Source organism: Tamandua tetradactyla, chromosome 9 (assembly GCF_023851605.1).
Source record: "Tamandua tetradactyla isolate mTamTet1 chromosome 9, mTamTet1.pri, whole genome shotgun sequence".
In the NCBI taxonomy this organism is placed as follows: Eukaryota; Metazoa; Chordata; class Mammalia; order Pilosa; family Myrmecophagidae; genus Tamandua; species Tamandua tetradactyla.
Window position 1 is genome coordinate 15,503,270 of NC_135335.1, and position 12,226 is coordinate 15,515,495.

Sequence of the window (12,226 nt, forward strand, 5' to 3'; positions counted from 1 at the left end):
GAGAAAGAGCAAAGGTGATGGTGGAGTTATACAGAGAAGGTAGGGTTTAATAAATGAGTATGATTGCTGAATCATTATAATGATATTTCTTTTAGTTTCCAGTATCTTAGAGCAGCTAGAAGTAAAAACCTAAAATTACAGAATTATAACCCATACCAAAGTCTGAAATCTGTTCTACAACTAATTGTTGTGACATGCTTTGAAATTTATTGCTTTTTTTGTAGTTATTTTTCACAAAGTAGAAAAAGTCAATTGTGATGATAAATGCACGACTATATGATAATATTTGAACCATTCTACACTTTGGATGATTATGTGGTATGTTAATATATTTTATATATATATATATATATATATATATCAATAAAAAAAGAAAAAAAAGAGTATGGATTCTGAGCCGTCTGTTTACTAGATGAAAAGCTTGGAGCACTTAAGCTCTCTGAGTCTCAATTTCCTTATCTATGAGTAGAAAAAAAACATATCTAGGCATGTGGTAAGGGGTTATAAGATTAAAATTAAATGTAAATGACACTTCAGAAACATTAAATTATCACACAAACTCTGTGGCCTGGTTAGAGCTTTTGACAATTTGCCTGCTTGTCACCCTCTCGCACGTCTTCATTGCTATCTTGAAGATCTGGTCTGCAGAGGGGAGGCACAAGGCTTTCTCCACCTGCTCCTCCCACCTCCCTGTGGTCCTCCACCATTTGGATATGGAAGCCTCATCTACTTGTGTCCCAGCTCTCCCGAGTGGGGTCAGATGTTATCTGTGGTTTACATATTCATCACCCCTGTCTGCTTTGATTTAATAACCCCCCAAGAGGCTAACCTGACGTTCAACTTGACCATCCCTGTGGTCTCCTGATCCACAGCCTTTGGAACAAAGCCGAATGCTGCTCTGAGAAAAGAAATGACGAGGTTCATGCTGCTCTGATCACATAGACTCTTTCTGGGTATTACTGCTCAAAGAACTTTTCCTGTTTGTATGAATTACATAAGAGACTGGAAGCTCAGAGGAAAAACACAGAAGTTTCAGGCATTGTTTTAAGATCTATTATTTGTCCTTTGTTGCTGGGTGTCCATATGCTGGCTGAGAAACCACACTGTCTTCCTCTGTTAAATCAGCCTGCTGGTGAGCCCTGTTGAAAGGACCATCAAATGAGATCATGGAAGTATAGGGTTCAAAAGTTTTCTATTCTTTGGCTGTGATTCTCTGAATTGTTCAAGGAATCACTGAAGGGACAAGCTACCTTGATCTCAGAGAACCCAAGTCACATTTTGCTTCATTGCTCCCTTGATACAAAATCCATTTCTTTCTTTTCCTAAAATGTATTGCATTATTTCAATGACTGCAAGCTAAGATGAAAAATATGTTAAATTCCAATAGCACAAAGATCCCAGAATTCTCAAATGCTGCTGAAAAGGAGAGTTACTATATGGAATTTTATGATCTCCTTTTCTAGAAGGATATAAATCAGCATTTCTTAAAATGGTGTTTCAAAGCCTTATTTCCCTAAGTGGCCTGGAGAAAAGATTTCTGTGATCATTATGAGCAGGAAAAGTGCATACTATGTTTTCCTTTTGAAATTTTGCAAGAAATTTAAAATCTTGGGAAGTTCTAGAGTAGGGCAATCTGCATAGGGTTGAGGTCTCCCAAAACATTTGATCAAAAAGAATTCTTTCTTTCTTTATCACCTATCAACTTAATCCTCTGGAGATAATCTTCAGGGAACATTCTTAGAGAAATGGTTGTATAAATGAGCAACATGGTAGGGTCTTGAAAATATTCAGTAAATGAATAAATAAAAGAATGCCCAATAATATGGCATTTTACAATCAGTGAATATTGTGTTATCATATCTCTTGTGTTATCATAGCAGGGGTGAAGCAACAAGTAACATATTAGTCACAATATAGATACAGATTGATAAGTTCTTGGTAAGGGGAACATCACCAGGCAACATGAAGCTAGGGGTGATTTGTCCTTTTTGGAGGAAAGTGCAGGAAGGAAGTTGCATGTATCAGAACAGGAGTAATTCAACAAGTGAAATTTGAATGAGTTTTGAAGGGTTCTTAGAATTTGATTAGGTACAAAAAATTAACTTCTACTAGGATAAATTAGAAATGTGAAGGTTCCTACTTTGCCTCAAAAATTGAGTCAAAATTTAAGCAATAATTAAAACAGAGAAAAATCTACTAACAATTAAACCTGTTCAGAATATCATGTCCCCAAACAATTTCTGTTTATGTTCAAATATTGATCTACTGGGGATGGTCAAGTTGAAAGTCAGGTTAGCCTCTTGGGGGTTTATTAAATCAAAGCAGACAGGGAGTTCCATAGAAATGAGATGAGAAGGAGTGAGAGTTGAGAGAGAACTCAGAAATTTCTCTCGGCAAGTCTCCAAATCCCACGTTCTTCCCTTGTGAAGAGGCAGTGCAGAAGGATTAATAGTTTCTAGATGGGTGCTTGCTCAATGATGGTGGTTTCTCTAAGATTCAGCCTCCTCCAAGGTTTCAAGATATTGAGAAGATTCTACTTTTTCCTTCAACAGCCTCTGGGGAGGATGTGCTTGCCAGCTTCTCTAGGCAGAATATAAGGAGGGTAGAGGAAGACAAGGCTCATTGAACTGTTGAATGGGCCAATGGATCCTAGAAAGCCTTGAGATTTCCTGACACTGCAAAGGGCTTCCTGGTGTGGAGTTACAAACGAAATGGAACATTAGTTTAACCTCTTAATGCTATTGAAGTGACCCTATTTATGGCAATTATTGTAATCACAGCAAGAAAATAAACACTCCGCTGCTAAGGGTGAGAGATGTGGAATAATTCTGTCTCTCTGCAGAAATATACCAATTTCTTAAGTTGCCTGGGAATAGCAATTGTACTCGACTTAGATTCAGAGATGCACGTCTAATGCCTAGTATATAGTAGATGTTCAATGGATACATAGCCCTATTAACTGCACTCTGTGAGGGAGGGAGGTAGAGGAGTGAGCTAAGGTCTTTATGAAACAGGAGGGGTTCTCTCTGTGGATGTGAACTATGTCCTTGGCAGCTGTATACTAGTATCAAAAAAGACACCCATCAAAGAAGATGCAAACATACTGAGGGCGTGTGACTATATTTCCTGGGCAAGTAGAGACCAAGAGTTTACCCACCTAATCATCAAATAGCAAGGAACTGGACAGAAGCAAACATGATGGAAGATAACATGTAGCTATAATCAAAGCTTAAAATATTTTTACTTTCATCCCATTGAGAAGTCTACTGAGGCTACTGAGGAGGAGTAAACTTGGGTCTGGAGAGCAGAGATATTTCCCATTCATTTGTCAATACCTTGGATGAAGACACAAAAGGCAAGAATATTTTCCATTTGTATGCTATATTTATTGTGCTTTGAATTCTCCTAAACTGTAGTAGCTCATGGGAAAACTATAACTACAATGAAATCAAAATCACTTTACATAGGATAAAATGCAAAGTTAAATAGAAAAGAAGATACTGGGGCTGAGGATGCAATACTCATCCTCATTTGAACGCAAAACTTAGTTTGGGGCTTTTCCTAGTAGCTAAGACAAAAAGGGAAAAGATTAAATCGGGCTGTTCTCATGGTTCAGAAGGTTGATACATACGTGTTCATTAAGTGAGAGAATGGTGTGTGTTTAAGAAGGTTGGGGGGAGAGCATGTTAAGAACTCAGATGACTATTTCAGGAATGTCTACAACCCTTATATAAACAATATGATTGCTTATTGTAATACTTACTTTAGTTTTTAAGTGTATGAGAGACATTCCATTCAGTCTCTTCTTATTTTAAAATGCATTTTAAAACTGATTTTTAATGTTGTAAAGAAAATTTGATGGGATGTTGATGGCTTTGAGCTTGAGGAATGGAGTTATGATCCAATGCACAAATAGACTTCAGAAAACATGACCATTAAATTAGCAGATGATATTGGGCGGTGTGGTGGGAAATCGAGTAAAGACATGGATGTCTCCATAAAACCTCAATGGGCTGGATTGATGTGCTAAATCTAAAGGGTTTACTTTAAGTAGAGGTGAGGGAAAGAAAGAAGGGATGATAGAAGAAAGAAGGAAGGAAGGAGGAGAGGCAAGTTCACAACAGCAAGCTCAGCCCAAGCCAAGATCTGTCTGAAAATGGACAAATACATAAATAAGTACCTGGACTTATCACAATCTGGGACTGTATCACCAGCAAGAGCACATGTTTTGTGGCTCATCCAGGTGCTCTTTCTGGCTCTGACAATTACTGGTTGTACAACAAGGGCACGTTTTGTAGCTTCCTTTTCCTTGCCTCTGGAAGGGGCATTTTAACATTACTAACATTTGAATAATTAAAAAAATAAACATTACAGAAAATTTGACAGTAGTGAAAAGCATGAAGAGCTTGTTAAATTTCCAATATTTATGTCAATATATAATTACAGAGTGTCAAGCCCTGTTCTAGGTCTTGGGTGTTAGTGAAGAGCAGAACCCAATTAGCACCTGGCCTCATGGGGATTAGAGTTCATGGATGGGATGGATATAAACAAAGCAATGCAAACACAGAAGTAAATGCGTCATTAAAGTTGTGGTGAGTTCCCTGGTCATCGACAATTGTTCTCTTCCTTGTGCCTGACTTTCCCCCTTATTTTTAATTCATGGAGATCAAATAGTTAGGGTAGAGGGTTGCAGGGCATCCTCATTCACCCTGTGTAGAGATGGAGGTAGGGAGGTGTGTGTTTCTGATGTTTCTCCCAGGAAAGGAATTAAAACTCTCAAGGAACAATACAGTCTGAGAAACTTCCGGTTGGGCATTTGCCTGCCACGATGCCACCTATAGTCCAACTGACATGTTCTTATCCCAATGACTATGATGGTGATACAGAAGTAGAAGCATTTAGGAAAGTAAAGAAACACTTGCAAAAATGTGCAGGGAGTCAGATTTTAAAAGGACTGGCTTTCCAGACTCAAAACTACATTAAGTATTTCAAGGAAAACTGCAGGATAAGCAAGAATATCACATTTACATTATTCTGGTTATAGAGGAAAATAACAACTTCCTTACATGATTATTGCATTCCCAAAGGTCAAGACATATTTTCAGCAAAAGTAAGCAAAAAATACACCAATCAGGGTGATCCTGTTAGTTTTGGTTTATTGCAGCATGTCTAGTGCAAAGCATTCAACCTCTCCCTTTACTGTGACATGTGAAGTCCTTAATTACTGATAGCCTAAGTTTCAGTTTTTGCTTAACAGAAGATGTGATGTGACTAGGATGTGCTCATTTATGTAACACACAAACTTGACAAGAAAAACTTTTCTATTGACCTTAGGCAGTAAAAAGAATAGGATAGTGAGATTCTAAAACAAATTTATATGTAAAATATTTTTTCCTTTATGCATTCAATGAAAACCTCCTCTAGGATAGTCGCTATGGATAAGACGTGGCTTTTAGTGTTTGAACCACTTATAGAAGTGAGAGCAGCATTAGCATTAACGGATGGTGTGACACTCAAAGCCTAACATAGTGTGAAGCTGTTTCTACCCTTGGGCCTGAAGGAAACTGGTGAGGGAAGAGTGTTGTTGAACCCCAGCAGTACCTGGCACCATGGAAGATGGGCCACCCAACTAGAGTTGTGGTCATGAAACCCTATGGGGCAAGGAGATGGATATGCTGTGTTGGAGCAAGTGAGGATTTATAAGAGAAAAGTAGTAGCTAACAGCCATAAATACAATGGAGAAAAAGTCAAATGTGTCTATTGGATTCAGTAATTTAGAAGTCATTGGTGAATTTATTATAATGGCCTTAGGGAATACAAGGATAAGATGGAAACCAAATTGGCTATGGTATTAAAAAAGTAGGAGATGATTTCATGAAAAGGAAGACATTTGCATTAGAGGATGGTGTAAGATTGAGGGAAGTTGCTTTTACCATGGGAGATAAAGTTGCTGTAGAGGGGAAGTGGAGGCAGACATCAGAGATAGACCTACAGAGGAAGATCCCACAGGAAACAGGAGGGTCTGAGACCATAATCAATTAGCCTTACAAAGCAGGAAGGATACTTCTTATAGACATTTGGGAAGGTGTTAAAAATATATGGTTATGCAGAGAATGTTATGGGATCAAAACCAGCAACAATGATGGTGACTTATCTTCAGGTGGCTTCTGTAATTTTTTTCTGTGAAGTTGGAGGCCAGGTCATCTGCTGTAAATGAACAAAGAGGTAGCAGAAGAGAGGATTTGAGGAGATGAAGGAAGTTTTCAATAGTTTTGGTGGGGAACAGTAAGGGGAGATGATTAGGGATTCAAAGGATTTGGGGATGGTACAGGGGTTTATAGTGCTACCCTAACTCTTGTGAACAAGTCAGGAGAATTCTAACATTTGTCTCATGTCTTCTTCTGTCCACAGAGAGAGTGGGTATTACAGAAGGTAATAGGATTGATGGAAGTTTAACCACTGATGATAGTACTGGCAAAAGACTAATTGAAGAGATGACTGGGGCAGGAGTTAAAGCCCAAAGGAGAACATCGAGGCATCAAGATGCACTTGAAGACTTGGAAGAAGAGTTTAGCATTAATGATGATTGCCTATATGTATGGAGAGTTTACTAGGGCCAGACACATTTACTTCTCACAAATCATAAGAACTTTGTCCCATTGTTACCCTGATTTTCCAGATGAAGAAACTGAGGCAGCAGCAGCATTGCCGCAAGTCATGCTGATGGTAACGGACAGGTCAGGGATTGCAATGTGGATGTTCTGACTCCAGATGCTGTGCTCTTAACAACCAGTCAAAGATTCCGGGAAGGACAGTACAACGAGTAGAGGGGTTTGTGGTCTGGGAATGGGATAATGAGGTTTAAGCTTTCAGTGGGGAACTATTTGTGGGCTATCCAACCAAACACTCTCATAGGAATTTAGACAGGAGGTAAAGATGGTTAGAGCTCAGGGGGCAAGGCAGTGTGAGGCCAGAGAAGGATGGGTCATCCATCAGTAGTGTCTGCACTCTGACATTTATCTATCTTGGGGAGTAGTGCCTCATCCATAAACAGGCTTGACACATTGAATACATGAAGGAAACCAACCAGACTGGGATGACTGTCTTTCACTTCCGCCCCTTCTCCAAATTCCGCGAAGTGCAGATGCTGATCTTTGTGGCCTTCTTGATTATGTACCTGGTCAGCATTAGTGGCAATGTCTCCATTTCCCTCATCATTTGGACCACCCGTTCTCTCCACACTCCCATGTACTTCTTTCTGGCCAATTTAGCAGCTCTGGAGATATGCTACTCCTCCACCATTGCCCCTCTGACTTTGGCCACCATCCTGTCCACAGAGAAAAACCTCATCTCCCTGCCTGGCTGTGGCACCCAGATGTTCTTTTTCATCTTCCTGGGCAGCACTGACTGCATTCTGCTGGCCATCATGGCCTATGACCGGTTTGTGGCCATCTGTCACCCTCTGCATTACACCCTCATCATGAGCTGGCAGCTGTGTGTCCAGCTGGCCCTGGGGTCTCTGGTGTTGGGGCTCACCTTGGCCATGCCACTGACTGTGCTCATTTTCCAACTGCCCTTCTGCAGCAGCAAAGAAATCAGCCTCTTCTATTGTGATGTCCTCCCTGTCCTGAGACTGGCCTGTGCAGATACTCGGGTCCATGAGGCCACTCTGTTTGTGGTCAGCATCACTGTCCTCACCATCCCCTTCCTGCTCATTACCCTCTCGTATGTGTTCATCGTGGCTGCCATCCTGAAGATCCGCTCTGCAGAGGGGAGGCACAAGGCTTTCTCCACCTGCTCCTCCCACCTGACTGTGGTTCTCCTCCAGTATGGATGTGGAAGCCTCATCTACTTGTGCCCCAGCTCCAGCTACTCTCCCCAGAGGGGCCAGGTAGTGTCTGTGGTTTACACATTTATCACCCCTGTCCTGAACCCCCTGATCTACAGCCTGAGGAATAGAGAGCTCAAGGATGCATTAAAGAGAGCAGTGAGGTTCCTGCTGCCCCAAACACCATGAATACACTGAATATTCATCTGCAACGTAGCGGTGGAGACAAAGGTTTCTAGGATCTGAAAGACAGGGAGATGGGGCTAAGAAGTCATTGGTTTCATACTTTTTCTTTTCCCTGGTTATGTTGTTTTTGAAAAGTCATTTCCTTTTTTTCAGCTCAGTGTCCACATCTGTAAAATGGGGATTAGTATACCTGCAGTACCCAAGTTATGGGGCAGTTATGATGACCAAATGATATATTAAGTGAAAATGTTTTGTAATTTTAAAGTGAGACATAGCAGTGAATGTGATGACCTCTTTCTTGCTCTCTCATGCAAAGTCTGTGTCCTACCTTGGACGTCTAACCAAAGACAGTTTTCAGGCTCTTAGGAGGCCCAAACTTTGCTCATGAAAGCCAGGAATAAGATGAAAATCAAACTGAGGCTATCCCAAGCACTCTCCCATGATTTCCATGCTGGAAATGCTAAGTTTGTGCCTTTTGAGTTATTGATCTTTCATCCTAAATTGTCTTCTAGGGAAAGATGATGTAAAAGTCTGCATTGAGATTTAAAAGTGTGGGTAGTTTCTCTGTCTCTTTTTTCTTTTTTCACTTTTATTTTGTATGCTGTATGGTGGGGGTCACCTTTCATTATTTTTCCATGTAAGTATCCCATTATTGTAGCACCACTTGTTGAATTTTGTTTGTGTTTTGGAAAGAGCATGGACCAGCGATCGAATCTGGGTCTCCCACGTAGCAGGTGAGAATTCTAACACTGAACTACTCTTATACCCCAGTTTCTCTTTTCTTACCTTTATACCTGGAGCCAATCTGTTTCCGTCTCCATTTCTGACTTTGTAGAAGTCTGCCTCCAAATTGCTCTCCCCATCTCTGTTTCCTTCCCCATTCTTTCTCCCATTATCCTTTCTTACTTTCTCAATCTCTCTGCTTCTTCTCCCCCCACCGCCCCATCACACACACACACACACACACACACACACACAGTATTATATTTTCTCTCTCTGGCTATCCATAGCTAACTATGCACAACGTGGAAAAGTTGCATTAACTGAACCTGCCTCATATAGGAGAGTGGTGATTTTGGTACAAATCTGCCCTCAGGCAAAGCAAAGCCAATTCTGTGAAGATAAACACTGATTGGATACAGTGAGGAGGGGAAAGGACTCATTGCTATGACTCTGAGTGGTATCAGAGTAGAATGATAATCATTTTCATGATGATTATTTGTTTCAAGGTACCGGTACCAGAACATAAATGGTTTCCTAGTTCTTGTAAGGTAGGAAGCTGATTCGTTCTCCTATCCAGTGGTTGTTTGGTGATTTATTCATTCAACAACTACTTATTGAACTCTACTATGTTCTGTGTGACCACTTGTGGTGGGTGGAGTGGGAGCTGGAAGAGGTAAGAGGTAGCTCCTTCTGCCTGGAAGGTAGTATCGTGGGATTAAAAAATATAAACCACAATTACACCAAGGACAAAGTGATACAAGTCTATGAGGCTTCAGAAAGAGGATTATGAAGGACATCAAAGCAGATTTGAAGGGAAAAGGTAGCATTCTAGCTGTACCATGACAGTCTCCAGGTCTCTGGGCATGAAAGAAGGAGAAGGGTATTTCTGAAGGAGGGAACTGTAATGGCATAAGAATAGGGAATCATCTCTCTGTGTCTCTTTTTCTTCATCTGTAAAAGCATGAAAGATATGCTACAAAATTTTTGTTTTATTTTATTTTTCTGAAAGTAAAACCTAAAAGTGTGGAATTCTAACCCATACCAAACTCTGAAATCTGTCCTACCACTGATTGTTGTGATGGACTTTGAAATTTATTGCTCTTATGTATATATGTTATTTAAAGAGAAGGAGGAGTATACCAGAGAAGATAGGATTTAATAAATGAGGGCAACAGCTGAAGCATTACATTGATATTTCTATTGGTCTCCAGTGTCTTGGAGTAGCTAGAAGGAAAAATGAAAAATTGTGGAACTGTAACCCATGCCAAACTTTAACATCTGCTCTATAACTACTTGCTAAAATGTACTTGGAAATGTATTGCTTTTTTGCATATATATATTTCGCAATAAAAATAAGTTTAAAAAAAAGCTTAAAAAATAACAATGTATCACCGGCCCAGAAGGCAAAAAACTTCATTAGAATTCATATGATATGGAAATGAAATGTTACTTTTTTCCTTTAAAAGACAAGATCATGAAAGGATCTTCGGTTCACTCATGGGTACTTGTTGTCTCTTCTAGACTCTACTGTAATATTCTTCTATTGCTCGTATTTTTCTTAGAACCCTAGTGTTATTGGATAATAGGTGTCTGGTGGCAGGGGACCGGGAATAAATGGTGTGTGTTCAAATAAATGTGAAGAATACTGGGTTGATCCAAAGCCAACAGCTCACTGTAGGTTTACTCAGAGCTAGTAGCATGCCAATGCGAAGTCATGACTCTCTAAGATGAGGGATTCATTTCGCCATTTTCCTAAACTCTGTAACTATCAAACTTCTTGTCCCTTGGAATATCTTATGAAATGTTGTATCCTGTTGAACCTACTTTGGAAAATGTTCCATTAGCTAATGTTGACCTTGAGTACTAAGAAGGTTGTTTATTTTACTACTGATTGAAATATGGTATTTCTCAATTTCTCAAGCTCTTGAGAAAGTAGTGTAGTTACAAGGGGTTAATATGGGTGGGTGACTTCAAGTGACTGAATAAGGGAATCAATAATTTCTATATTTAACTCTTTCATCTTCACAAAAACCCATGAGATACATTTTATTATTTTCTTTGCTTACAGATAAGGATACTAAAGCACAGGGAGGTTAAATAACTTGTCCAAGGTTCTATAGCGCATAAAGGTAGAACTGAGATTTGACTTGGGCAGTTTGGTTCAACAGTCTGGGCATACAACCATTTTGCTAGACTTGCAGTGTGCTATCAGGATTGTATTATCTTATGTGAGCTCGGGCAGATCACTCTGTTTCTCTGTACTTAATTTAATTCATAATAAAGTAGGGCAGTGATATCTATTCTAGTTGCCTTACCAAGTTATTATGAGATCTCAACAGTTACAAAAAACCTATAAAAGTACAACAAAAGCTGCAGTCTATTTATTCAGTCATCCAAGTGGAGACATACTCATACCAGATGGCTTATTTTTTTTAATCATGAAAAGTTTAAACCCATATTATTCAATTGCCTTTGATCAGTGCTTCATTATGCTTACACTCTTACTCTTAACATGTATTTCAAAGTGGCTATAAGAAAAAAAACAGGTTTTCTGCACTTCAGAAATAATACAAGCTTCTTTGTATGAGCCATCTTTACCATGTCTAGCTACTTCCTTTACCAGGTGTTTTCAATTCCTCTGGTTGCTTAAGCAAATACCATGCAATGGCTGGCTTAAACAACGGGAATTTAATGCTCACAGTTTTGAGGTTAGAAAAAAGTCCAAATAAAGGCATCATCAAGGAGATACTTTCTCCCCAAAGACTGTGACATTCTAGGGCTGGCTGCTGGTGATCCTCGGTCTTTAGCTTTTTACATGGCAAGACACACAGCGGCATCTCCTGGTCGCTCCCTTTTCTTCTGGATTCTATTGATGTTCACCTTTTCTTTGCTTTCTCTCTCTGTGTCTGAATTTCATTCTGTTTATAAAGGGCTCCAATAATAGGATTAAGACCCAACCTGATCGAGGTGGGCCACACCTTAACTGAAGCAATCTTATAAAATGGCCCTAGTTATAATGGGTTCACACCCATAGGAATGTATTAGGTGTAAGAATATGTTTTTCAGGGGGTACATACAGCTTCAAACAAACACACAAGGCTCTTTCCACCAGTGCTTTTTCCTTTAGAGTTCCAGGGCTTCAGGAGTTTGTGGAAAAATCAAAACAAATTTATGGTGTAAGTTATTTATAGTTAGATAACAAGCATTCCTATATAATATATGGAGATTGTTAGGAAAATATCTGGACAATATGTTATATCTTTATAAGTAAGTGTATTATTTAAAATACTCAACTCAGCAATGCAAAGTTCATCATTTAAATCACGTGGAGTTACAAATTGCGTTTTGTCTTAAAAGCCAAGATCCAGGAAGGCTCTTCTTTCCCTTTTAGGGAGAGGAGAGGAAGACTCCCCGTATGTGTATATGTATGCATGTATGTGTGTGTTTGTAGTCAATTCTTTTTTGATTTATTCTCCAAATATTTGCAAC

The 12,226-nt window shown here is 39.5% G+C and overlaps 1 protein-coding gene across 1 annotated transcript; it reads left to right on the forward strand.

Annotated features, from left to right (window-relative positions):
* Positions 1-7,072: 7,072 nt before the first annotated feature.
* Positions 7,073-8,017, forward strand: LOC143645539 (olfactory receptor 10V1-like). The gene has a single exon (XM_077114837.1). The coding sequence runs from the start codon at positions 7,073-7,075 to the stop codon at positions 8,015-8,017; it is 945 nt and encodes a 314-aa protein (XP_076970952.1).
* The last annotated feature ends 4,209 nt before the right edge of the window (positions 8,018-12,226 follow it).